General features: G+C 30.6%; 1 protein-coding gene across 7 annotated transcripts in view; it reads left to right on the top strand.

Annotated features, from left to right (window-relative positions):
• LOC127732822 (cytosolic phospholipase A2-like) overlaps positions 1-13,928 on the top strand; it is a 141,084-nt gene that overhangs the window by 55,988 nt on the left and 71,168 nt on the right. For all 7 annotated transcript variants that reach the window (XM_052241992.1, XM_052241995.1, XM_052241996.1 and 4 more), the window contains 2 exons: positions 2,460-2,491; positions 7,773-7,908. In XM_052241992.1, coding sequence (XP_052097952.1) covers positions 2,460-2,491; positions 7,773-7,908 — 168 coding nt within the window. The remainder of the gene's footprint in view (positions 1-2,459; positions 2,492-7,772; positions 7,909-13,928) is intronic.

Here is a 13,928-nt window from a genome sequence, read left to right on the forward strand (position 1 = left end):
TATAAGCATTAAAAAAATTGATTAGTTAGTTGGTAGTTATACACAAATACTACAATAAGAAAAATATCTTATTGCATTTATTATCAAACTGGTTTTAGACATCATGTTAGTTGCACAAACAATTTGGAAAAAGAAATGTAAAGAGAATTTTGTAATATTTTGTAACGTTTAAAGTTATGGAAATGTCGTTAAGAGTTTACTTGTCACGAAGGAAATATAAAAAAAAAAACAGTTTTAAACAGACATTTAGACTGAAGGCATTGAATCGATCGCAAGGCGTCCTTTTCTTAATTACTCCAAACAGAACTAAACGGTAGTTAAACTCACACGGTCGTAAAAGAACTGAACAACTGAAAGAAACCTAACATTTTCCCTGGTGATTTATTCAGACATCTCAGAGTTCAATATTGAAAAATTTAAATGTTTATTCAGTTGTTCCAATAACAATGAATAACTAACACAAAATTATAAATTTATCCACTTTGTGATAACTTTTAACAATTGAAATGATTGAAAGGTGTATTTTCTATGTGTCATACTCGTTAGACCTAATATATATGTAGGACTCAAATCTATGGTGGGTTCCAGATCTATGGCAGATTCCTAATCTATGGTAAACATGACGTCATGTCATCCCCAATCTATGGCAGATTTTTTAGAATCCTAATCTATGGCAATTTTTTAGTTTCCTAATGTATGGTAATGTTTTAGTTTCCTAATGTATGGTAATTTTTTAGTGTCCTAATCTAGTTTTCAAATCCTACAGATTTTCTGCAAATGGCGGACCCGCCTGTACATATCTGACCAATGATTTTGATGTCGAAATGTCCAAAGGTAGCGAAAAAGCTGCCTTTAAGTAAAAGCCAGTATACGAAAAACGGATTAGGAGTACTACTAGGAAGCATATATCCATAACCATTTGTGAAATGAACACATACTTTAGGGTTGAAATCTTGTGCCCGGAAGATTAAACATTTCCTACTCTGTGCATTGTACATGTTTGACCCTTCATTTGACCAAGTCCATTAAAGACACAAAAAGCAGTTTTAATTTTTACCTTATATTTATTTGAGCGTTAAATAATATACAAATTTTTAGACTGATGACGATTTAAGTCCTGTAATTAACAATATCTTGCCTCAAACACGTGGCTTTCTTTTAAAAAAAATCCTTATTTCTCCAACAGTACAGTTATTCGACATAAATATAGCGGAAAATAATGTAAAAATTTATTAGAAATCTATGACATATTTTTTTCTTCAAAATCTCAAAAAAAGATTATTTGCTGCAATAGTACAGGTAGTCACTACTATATAGCTGACAAAATGCTGTTCGTTATGTTACATCTATAAGAAAATTAAGGAGACCATAGGTATAAAAATTACAAAAAAACAGCAAAAAGCAAACCAAAATGCACAGTAAAAACTCGTGCAATTAAGGGTGAGGGCAACACCAGGGACACGAGAGGAAGAAAACAAGGAGTGGAAACAAACACAATACTGAAATATAATTTTTTATGGATTAGGGTCCTTGAAAAACAGGCTTTTTCGTTCTTTTTCTTTTCCTTCTATATAACAAAACCGTCACCATTAGCGGCGGCTTCGATGTTACATGACGTTATTTAATTGTGATGGAAAATTACGTAATATCCAAATCTGCCATAGATTTGGAGAAAACAAAAAACTGCCATAGATTTGTGATTTGTTTAGCGTTTGTGACGTCAATATTTACCATAGATTAGGAATTTGCCATAGATTTGGAATCCACCAAAGATTTGAGTCCTACATATATTTCATACCTGGATTCATTTTCTGATTGGAAATCAAGCTCAAACCAATTGGATTACTACAAAAAACATACCTGAAATGATCTTCTTACATAAAAGTATTATGTAATATTGTTAATAATTTAATATTATATACCCAAAGAAAAAAGTTAAACAACTACAAACTGGAAATATAAGCAATTGCTCACTTTTGATACCCCCACTTCAAGTATACGATAAACAAGAAGTTGAGAAGCAATGGATGTGACAACTTATCACACCATACAACATGTTCTTGAATTTAACCAAATAGGCGTATTTGTTAAATTAAGTCGACAGTAGTTTGCCGATGTTTAAACAACAGGACGGGTGTCACATGTGGAGCAGGATCTGCTTACCCTTCCGGAGCACCTGAGATCACCCCTCGTTTTTGGCGGGGTTCGTGTTGCTCAGTCTTTAGTTTTCTATGTTGTGTTTTGTGTACTATTGTTTGTCTGTTTCCTTTTAGCTATGGCATTGTCCGTTTATTTTCGACTTGTGAGTTTGAATCTCTCTTTGGTATCTTTCGCCTCTCTTTTTCTCTTCACGTCTCGTAAATCGACGAAGAAGACAAATCAAGGTAAAACAAACACATAAAATATCGTTTACTCTTTTTTTAAGAATTAAATAATTAAAACAAATATTGTCGTTTCAGGCCAAAATAGAATTTGATGTCATGAGCAACCCGTAAGTATGGAGTGGTAGTATTTTAATGCGAATCAACGAAATGCAAACAAATAACGCTTTCAAACAAATATGCCAGAGAGTTGATATGACCAGATTGACAATAAATAGTTGCATGGTTTCTGACAATTGTAATGATTATTTCAAATAAAAGAAAGCGATGTAGTATGATTGCCAACCAGACAACCATCTAATGAAATTAATCTAGGCAACTATATGCCACTGTTCGGCCATAAACAACGAAAAAGACGCCATAATGTATAGTCAGGTATAAAAGACCCTGACTTGACAAAATGTGAAACAGTTCAAACGTAAAAACCAACGGCCTGATTTATCTATAAAACAATTCACAAAACACAGTTATAACAGACAGCAACAAACAACAACCACTGAATTAAAGGATACTGACTTTGGATAGGCACAAAAAGAATTAAGCAGGTTAAAAAATGTTTGTGAGCGCTCAACTATCTCCTCTTCTAACCATGAACAGTGGTGTTACAGCATAACATTAAAACAAACTTAAAAAATCTGTTGTAAATGGCTTGACGCATCAAATTGGCACGAGGCGCAAAAAAATAACAAACAAAAAGACAAAAGACACAAAGAACCGACTAAGGGTACTAACAGCTACAGAAAGCTTATTGCCAATGACAACGTATAAATAAATCATGTTCCCCCGGACTGAAGTATCAATCTATGTACATCCAATATATTTAGTATACAGACGTCATAAACAGTACGAGAATAGCATGCCATTGTGCAATGCTAATATATAAGTATATGCACCGACAGAATGTTAAACATTAAGTTTTCATAAATGTGTAGCAATACATATTATGTTTTGTTTATTTTATCAAATAAAAGTATCGATTTTTACTTACAAAGATGTATCTAACGGGAGCTGATAATACTGACATAAATGCTACGCATTTATTTGTGACACAGAAAATATTTCCACAAACATATGCTAAAACGGAAACGACAGCCATCTTTTATATCAAAAACCCTCTCGGAACCTAAGACATTAAAATAAGTAATATAATGCTGTGTACAAGATATCTTTAATATCTTTTAAACAACCGACCTCTATTTCATTACAATCATGATTTAAATGGTGTATAAAGTTAAATGGAAAGATCTTCGATAGTTCTAGACGATCAGTTGCGTCTGTTGGCTGATCTTGCGAAACCTCAATTGTGTGTAGCAAACATCTTTAAACACTCAGCTAATAGTCTTTATATTAAATTTTGTATTAATAGCGTACAATACAGTAACAGGGGTATATAATAATTCATCCATGTTTATTGCGTTGTTTCCGTGACGTCGCTAATAATATGCACTTTATCAAAACATTTGCATGAATTTGAAGCAGTCTCACAGGAAAGCAGAAATGCTGTTGATTGAAGTTCGTATAATCTACTGTTGGACATAACATTTGAAAAAAACCACCAACAGTCATCAAATATAGTCAATAAATGTTTGTATCGCGTTGTGGTGTTGCTTGGATACTTACACGACGATGTTGAATTAAAAAATACACTGCAACTTATCTTCCATAAAAAACACATAAGTTATCTATATCATTTCTGCTAAAGCCAAGAAAAAGATAACAAACAAAAAGCAAAGCAAAAACAAGCACATGGAGTCTTTTTTTCTTGGTAAAAAAACTGTCTATGACTATCTGTCACCAATTAAAAGCGTGATATCAGAACAATTTAATCTAAATTTACAATCACCTTGGTCACTACATTTAACATTTATAAACTAAGGAACACTTTATGAAAACCGGGCAAACAGAGAATAGAATTTAGAACAGTTATGTTTGATAAACTTCACATTACCTGTTTTCAATTTCAACTAAAAATAAAAAGATTCACTAGTACAGCAGTTTTCTATTTGTAAATTTCTCAATAAAAATAGGAACTATTACGTCATGGTTTATTTTTCATTTTTCCAAAAAATTTCACAAATATGAAAACGCTCCTGTTTTGAGTATTTTTCAATTTTTGAAATTGTTTGGCAAATGAAAAATGCATTTATGTGGAACATTATTAATTCTCCAATTCTGACAGCGATATTGAAAAATGTTTAAAAAACATCCGTTTTTAAAATTATTTTTTACTTCCAATAAGCATTTAAAAACATGTCTAGTTGATATCGCAGAGTGCACACGTATCTATCCATAAAAAGTCCTTCAAAAATAGTGTACTTAAAGAAATTAAAATTAAAAAAACAAATCAATAAAAATTTCAAAAAAATTGTCGACAATATGAAAATTGAGAAACCAAACCAATATTGAAACAAATTCCAATTTGTTCTACATATAAGCAAATTGGAAATGATGCAGATGTGGGCATTTTTCAATTTTGAATTTTTCCAAAAATAATTCCAAATGGAGCGTTTTTATTTTCAATTTATAATGTCAAAACGAAATTGGAGCATTTTTCATTTTTGAATCATTAATGTCAAAATGAAAATGATCCAAATTGGAGCATTTTCAAATTTTCAATTTAAATGTCAAAATGAAAAAAATTCTCCAAATTTTAGCATTTTGTCATATTTCAATTTAAAAAGTTAAATTAAAAACTCATTTAGACATGTTTATTGAACAATTGCAAATTTTACTTTTTCGAAGAAAATTGAACCACGTTTTTTTCATCAAACAAATACACTTGTTTTAATTGTTTTAGATTGTTAAAAATTAGATAAACTTTCCATTCATGTTATCTTAATTTTTAAATTATCTTGTGAAATCAAAAACGTAAATTCCATAAAAATTTTGAATTTCGAATCTTTTTTAGAAAATGAATTAGTCTGTAAGAATATTTGGATAGCAGAAATAAATATTTTGAAAAAAAGCCATCTAAAAAGACTGTCTTCAGATGTTAAAGTCTGAAAGTTCAATTAAAAGTGTTGTAAATCTTCCTAGACATAAATTGAGTTGGGCTTCAATTTTTTCAACAAACATTTTACAAATCAATTGGCAAAGATAAAAATGAACCCTCAATTGGTGTTAGTAAAAAGTAAAATAACAAAAATACCGAACTCCAAGGAATATTCCAAACGGAAAGTCCCTTATAAAATGGCTGTTAAGTCTGTTTTTTGTGATATACATTTGACATGACTCTGTACTTATGCATCCCGTCATACTTTGAACCACAAAATTATTTTATTTATTAATATTACTTTTACTGTTAAGTTTGTTTTTTGTGATATCCATTTTACGTGACTCTGTACTTATGTATTCCGTCATACTTTGAACGACAAAATTATTTTATGTCTACCTGTGCGAATTTCAAACGCGCAATTTTACGCCAGTACTTAAAACCTTCCATCCTTTATGGGTGGATTTTACATAGATAAATAAAATCGTATAATACAAAAGCAAAATGAGGATGTTAGATTTGATGTATGCCTTTTTGTGCTTCTTCGTTACATTTGTTTCTTTTTATAGTGATTAAGATGATAACACAATGTTGACTGCTGTACCCCTATTTTTGACATTTTTACCTATTGTGTCTGTTTGTTTTGTTCACGCATCGTTGTCAATATAATGGAATTTGATGCGACTGTCATACAAGTGAGAGGTTTAGCTAGCTATAAAACTAGGTTCAATCCACCATTTTCTACATGGGAAAATGCCTGTACCAAGTCAGGAATATGACAGTTGTTATCCATTCGTTTGATGTGTTTGAGCTTTTGATTTTGCCATTTGATTAGAGACTTTCTTTTTTGAATTTTCATCGGAGTTCAGTATTTTTGTGATTTTACTTTTTGTCATATTCCTGACTTGGTACAAGCATTTCCTTATGTAGAAAATGATGGATTAAACTTGGTTTTATTAGCTAGCTAAACCTCTCACTTGTACGACAGTCGCATACAATTCTATTTCTATGGATGCGTATTTTACAATTAATGAGAACCTTAGCATAAATCAATTATATCTTTTCATGTTTCATCATTTAGAAGAGAATAAGTTAAAAATATATACGTGAAAACTTTTACAATTCATTTTGCCAACAAAACACTTATTATTTAAAGGGAAACAGAAGAAAGACGGTCTGTTTAATGTATGTAACGAAGAAGAAGATTATAACCACTTTTTTATGTCTTGTCGATTTTTAGAAAATGATTGGAAAAGTATTCATGAGTTAATGAGAAAATCAAAGTTAGATTCACACGTATCAAAATTGCGGTTTTTATCCAACGCAATGATAGGTTTGAACGTTGTTTTCAATTTAGACTTGTTTATATTTTTTCGTTTGGGCTTGTATCATATTTTCCTTCGGGTTTATATGATCCGTTCATCCTATTTCGACTCTTCAAAATTTACGAGTCTATCCTAAATTGAGGTAAATCATATGGCCTTCCAAATACTGTTTAGATTCCTAACATCACTGAAGAGACATTAATTGTCGAAATCCGGATATGGTGTACAAATTTGTGCACCTCATGTTTGCGGTATACCATCTTTTCCGCAAGTTTATTGTTTTCTGTTTGGTATTCAATTAAAAATTAAGATTCATTTTGTTACATCTTGTGATACGTTTATTTGGTAATCGCCATGGCAGTCAGCAGGGTTTTAGAACATCAGTTGTTCGACCTGTTAAACAAATGCGTTTTGTTAAAATATACTTTTTCACTTTTGGTCTTTTGGAAAATGTTGTTTGTGCTGTATATATATATACATTTATAGGAGTCTATAAAAAGGATCAATCAGAAAATGTAATATGTACCGGATCGTCTAGAATAGACGATGCTGCGCAGATAAGGAAAAAAATATTAGACTCAAATATATATATATATATATATATATATATCAACAGCTGATTACTAACCTGGGTAATCAGTGGAATATTACAGGATATATCAAGAAAAGCTTGGACTCTTGATGTAACAATGTAACAAACATATTTGGTAAATAAATATATAATGTTGTTATATATATAAAAAAAAATATTCAAAAGACTTCATAAGCTTAACTTTCAAAACAAGTCAATTAAAAATTGTTCTCAATTTGCAAAATCTATTTTTCTGGATAAAATGAAAAATGTTTGGCGTAAAATACACGAACGAGTCATGAATATATACTTTATTTTCATATGTCCATAGTGCAAATTGAAACGACTTTGTGTCACAATTTAAAGGAAAAATGAAAGAAATATCTCATCTGTATCGTATGCCCTTAAAATGGAATAGAAAGGAATTTTATTTTCATTAATTGCTGATCAGTATTACATGTTCTTTCATATTTTTGAATATGTCAATCGAATATAATCTACAGGCACACAGATGTCAAATTTAGAAATGTTAACCAGTTATGTAGTAAAGAGGAAATGTTTGTTGAAAAAAGGAGGGAACGTGTGTTTCTCAATTTGAAGAGACAATTTGGGCTCCACAAAATTTCAGAGGTGACAGATGTAAGTCTTATTATCGAATATATATTGTATACTTCATTCCTACCATAATACATAATGAATCAAAACGACAGTAGTTTATCGTTGTTCAACTCTCGTATATCAATTAAAAAGAGACAATTAAAGGAAGCAAATCAAAACTGAGGGAATCATATAAACCCCAAAAGGAGCGAGACCGAGTGCGATGACAGGATCAGCGTCTCTTGCTATGAATACATCACCGTCATGCAAATCCCCATTTAGTCAGATATTCACAACCAGAAAGAGGACACAATGGCTAAAATTACAGAAAATATGACTGTTTTGGTATCTAAAGATATAAAACCGCGAAATCATGTGTTTAATAAAGACTGTTTTCGGTTTTTTCATTAAGTGTTTTCGGATACACTCATCATGACAAACCATGCTTTCATTTAAAACATTTTCGTTATTCTTTTTTTTTAAATTTCATCATACTTTATTGAATTTTTTTTACATTTGTTATTTAGATACAGAAAATGCCGATACCTTACCCCGGCCTCGTTAAACATTAGAACTAGTTAGTAGTTGTTACTATTCTAAATTCTGAAATATACAGTATACATTATTTCTATAGCATTTTTCAATAAGGAAAGCACTGAACTATATTTTATAGAAAGGAAAAGACAGACGAGAAAATAATAAATAAATAAATAACAAAAACAAAAACAAAATATCAAAAATTTAAAAACAGAAAATAATACTGAAATTTGGATTTTGGCAGCAGTATATTGGTAAAAATAAAATGTGTCTTGAAATACAACATTTGATACACTTGGCAAGGATGGTTTTCTGTTGTAAAAATTCATACAAGAACAAACAGTTATTAAAAGCATACATGTGGTTATAAGCACAAACAAGAACAAAAAACAATAAACACCATATATAGATATAGGAAGATGTGGTATGATTGCAAATGAGACAACTCTCCATCCAAGTTACAATTTATAAAAGTAAACCATTATAGGTCAAGGTACGGGCTTCGCCTCAGTTGACAATGTTTTCTCGGGGTAACAATCTGCTCTATCACCCTCTCAGCTATGTGTTATTTATATAGTCATTCATTTATGTGTGACATTCGATTAAAGTTATATTTTTTTAATGTTCTCTTATAATCACTCATCGAATATACCCAAATAAATAGATTTATTCTAAAAGGTAAAGTAATAAAGTGTTTTTTATTTCTAGATCAGCTGTACATGTATGTACACAGATTTCACTCTTTTGCTCAGCTGAATGTGTTTAAATAATAGGATACTTTATGCATTCTAGTTTCATAGTTTGTTTGTTTTTTTTTCAATTTATAGTTCTTTTACTTAATACAAAAAATCATGTAAGCATTTATGCTATATTGCGATGGAAGATTGTGCATTCATGAAGAAAGTATTTCTCCACAAAGCAGTATATTTTTTAATCTTAACCTGATAATAAACAGTAAAGATTAACAAACTAGCAAAGTAAAGGCTGTTGTCATGCACACATTAAACATGAGTATAAGAAAAGCACAAACAGTTGAATTAAAGGTAAACAACAGTAAAAAAAGAAGCATTTATATATGTTAGAGCAATGAACAGCATTATAAAAATCCTGTGAAAGCTTAAAATTCAAACAGTATATTTTAAGATGTAGATGGAGAAACAAGTTGGTACATACAGGGTGTCAAGTATTATGTTATCTTTATTTTGATAAAAAGATGCAGTTGATGATGTAAAATATACCAGGTAATGAAAGGTATTCTGTATTATAGTATGTGATTGAAAGTTTGAAGTATCAAAAATTTAGTACAAAGAAAAATAGCCTTTGAGAGCCCAACACCAGATGTTAACTACCACATGTTCCTTTGACTTGTGGCGTGTTTAGGGATTATCGTCACTCTAATACAAATCTCACGGGTCTTTTTGATGATATGAAAGCACTTTATTAGAATGCTGAAATATTAAGGCGTAGAGTTAATTTGTTTCCTGGAAAATGTTTTTTATGTAATTTAAAATTTTTTCCATATTTATTTACAGACTAAAAAAATCTTTGTTTTTAAAAACGACTCCTTACGTAAACCATTTTCTTTTAATGATATTAGGTTCTTCCTGTATGTACCAATGAATGATGATAAATATACACTTTTTGTGGCCAAAACTAAAGAAAAACTAAAGATAAATAATAAGACCATGAACTGACATGCAGCCTATGTATATCCTATATGATTGCAACTATAACAAAAGCATAAAAAGAAGAAACACAAAGGCAAACACATTAACACAGCAGTATACTTACTGACGAGCGAGTCCTAAAAAAGAATTGAACATTATAATACATTAAAGTTGTATAATAAGTTTTTCAGTCACAGCAAAACAAAAACTAGGATCACCTCAGTCTGTATTTACAATTTGTGTAGCCACAGTCATACATGTACTTGTAACATCTGACACAATAACTTGTTTTGAGTACATAAAATACATAAAATAACACCATTACAAACTCAATCCCAATTTTATATTCGTGTCTATAAATAAAACAAGTCTATTGTATTTTTTGAAATTTACCTGTGATAATATAAATGTCACAAAAATACGTCACTTTTTGTGGCGTTGATACATTCACGTGAAGCGCAGTTTATACTTCGTTTGTGGTGTCCTGGTGTACTGTCGTAAATTCATGGGACGTGTCCGTTCTTATTCTGCGGTTTACATGTTTTAATGTACTGTTATACTATTTATTTATGTATTTCTCTGTCCTGAGTGTTCTTGCGTTTATTTGTACTGTATTCCTGTCACGTAGTGCTAGCGATATTTTTAACATTGCTATATATAAGCGGGAGGTTTGGCTAGCCATAAAACCAGGTTCAACCCACCATTATTTCTTAAAATGTCCTGTACCAAGTCAGGAATAATGCAGTTGTCATCTAATAGTCCGTTTCTATGTATGTTGGCGTTTCCTTTTTTGTTGCAGGTCCGTGTTTATGTTGTTCCGTTGTTTTCCTCTTACAGTTGATGTGCTTCCCTCGGTTTTAGTTTGTAACCCGGATTTGTTAACGCGCAATCGATTTATGACTATTGAACAGCGGTATACTACTGTTGCCTTTATTTGCGCATATTCCACACATCCTTTGAGTTAAAGCATGTTTCTAGGACCAGGACTATGCCTCTTTCTTTTATTCTGGTTTGTAGTTTCTCATCAGTTCTTATTCTATACGCATTTTTTGCCAGATCAGTTCGTGCTCCTTTCATTATGACTGTTAAATCTTCTACTACTCCATTTTTTATTTGTAACTTTGAATGCATTTTCCATTACTAACTTTTTGTTTGAATAATTCATAAATCTCACAATTATAGCATCTGGTCATTTTGGCCAACAACTGGGGCTCTTGAAGGGATCCTGTGAGCATTAGCAATAGGGAAACTGTCTGCTTTAAATTTTCTATCCCCAGTTCCTTCACAAAGAATTGGTCTAAGACTTCCCACATGACCTCACTTTCTTTTTGTTTTATACCGTAAATAAAGGCAATAGTAGTATACCGCTGTTCAATAGTCATAAATCGATTTAACTGAAACAAATCCTGGTCACAAACCAAAACTGAGGGAAACACATCATCTTTAAGAGGAAACAAAACGGAACAACAGAAACACTGAACTGTTACAAAAACAAACGCCAACATAAATATAAAAACGGACTATGTGATAACAATAGCCATATTCCTGACTTGGTACAGATAAATAAAGGCAACAGTAGTATACACTAGTAGCAATATTTGAGTCTGAAACGGTCATTTTGGTCTGATCAAGTCTTAATCGACTGGATTTACTGCTAGAGAAAAACGTCAAGACTTTTTCAGACTTTCAGACGCTGTCACGATATACCGTGTTAAGTCCGTTCAGTCATGTCAAGATAAACAAGAGAGATTGTTCTTGCATCCGATTAAGACTTGATCAGACCATGTTCAGATCAAATCAGACTAAAGGTAAAAATGCTGTTTAGACTTTGTAAGATCGTGTTCATTCGTGTTAAGATTTTAAATATTCGGATACAAAACGGGCGACACTTTCTCTGTGTTTATTAGGGGTTGTTTCCCTTTCATGAATAAAATCGGAAAAGAATGGAGGGTATTCTTTTGTGGTCTTTTAATGTTATGTTGTATGTCTATTACTTAAATAACGTTTGCAAAGTTGCAATTCATTTTTTGTCCGATGTTATTTCACGTAAACATTTAATTGGTTATATAAGAAAAGAATAACTGGTGTAACCGGAAAAGTGTGCAAGTCATAAAAACTTTGCAGTCGTGCTTTCTTGCATTAAGTAATTTAGTATTTATTCGTTCCGTCTGTAAAGATATAATGATTAGTAATAAATATCAAAAATGTTCTTAAAAACATTTTCGTCTGTGATTTAAAATAATTGTTCTTACCCATATAAAATTAGTCAAGGAAAATATATTCTGAGTATCTTATTTACTTTATATTTTTCTAATTTTTGACAGATGACAGATGTTTGGTGAAAGTTATTTACATTTTAATATACGGATTATCTGAGCATTCAACCGAAACGGACTGTCAAACACTATCTTAATAATTATAAATACCCGTGCAACGCTGTGACTGTTTTATCCATGGAAGTTATGTGAAATATGTTGCCATGTTTTATCATATATAAGGATACACCGGATAAAATTATTACATTTACAAATTATACAACATTATTTCAAAATAAATGCAACAAGAATGCAAGCATATTTCAAAAATCTAGGTAACAGTTTATATTTAGTATAGGTACCTATAAAACCCGATTTTGATACTTCTCTGACCTTTTTAAGCATCAAGTCTTTTTTAACAAGAACTAAAAAAAAAGAATAAACTATATTATAGAAAAATATAACATAGAATAAGTTATGAAACAATTATTAAAAAGAAAATGTACATAATTATACATCTAGTTTACGGTTTATATTTCTGTTTCGTAGCAGATTTGTTTTATATAGCACCCGTGTTACTTCTCATTTCAAAAACAAAATGTCAAAGTGGCTTGGTGCCTAAATGGCTTCATGGTGCTTCAAAAAACATATCCTTCTAATGATTAAAATTTAATAAATCTTCATTTATCAAGGCTAATGAACAATTTCACAAACTGTAAAAAGAAAATATGTAATAAAAAGTAATTATTTCAAGATTTGTCTCTTATATAATCAATCAATTGTTAACAAATTATATGTGACTTTTTGTCCTATCAAATTTGTAACTTTCTGTCCTGTGACTTTCTTTCCGCTGTCCGCTAAAAAAGACCTCCCGCACTCAGGGAGAGAAAACTGCCGAGACTACCAATGCTAATTGTTAGATAGAATAATAAGTACATCAGTCATTCTCAATTTTATATTTATATAATCAAAATATGCATGCTGGTGCTTAAAAAAATCTGTTTCAAATGTTTAATTTAAGGAATGCTCTGATTTCAAAACTTAAATCTTTCTCTGTTGCTTTCGATTGATATCATTTGCATATCATGTAATATTGTTCGCTGAACATTCAACTATCTTAGCCAAGCATGTGCACTTCGGAATGCAATCTATAGAAAAAAAAATAAACCAGTTTTAAATTATGTACATTGTGCGAGTATCGTGTTCGACTTATAATCCTTTAATCCATAAAATAGTCATCAGTTACTATTAATACAATTATACTGTTGCATTTTTGACACTTTACTCAGAAAGATGTGAATATATTTTAATTTTCTTTCAACAAAATTTCCTACTTCAATTTGCTACTCGTCTACAAAAAAAAAACACATTTATTATTTCATTTTTGCCATCGAACTTCCTGATAGATATGTTTTTTTTTTATCTATCTATCAGGTAAATATCAAAAATGAATCCAGAGTTTTTCAAGTACATTGACGGTTGTGAATTAAGAATTAGTTACTTTATGGAAAACTCATTTACCTGAATGGTAATATTATCGTTAGTCTTTCTTTTAATAATTTGATAATTTTTCCTCTTTTGAAAACTATAGATAAAGAATAAA

This window comes from Mytilus californianus, unplaced genomic scaffold (assembly GCF_021869535.1).
Source record: "Mytilus californianus isolate M0D057914Y unplaced genomic scaffold, xbMytCali1.0.p SCAF_28, whole genome shotgun sequence".
NCBI classification, from domain to species: domain Eukaryota; kingdom Metazoa; phylum Mollusca; class Bivalvia; order Mytilida; family Mytilidae; genus Mytilus; species Mytilus californianus.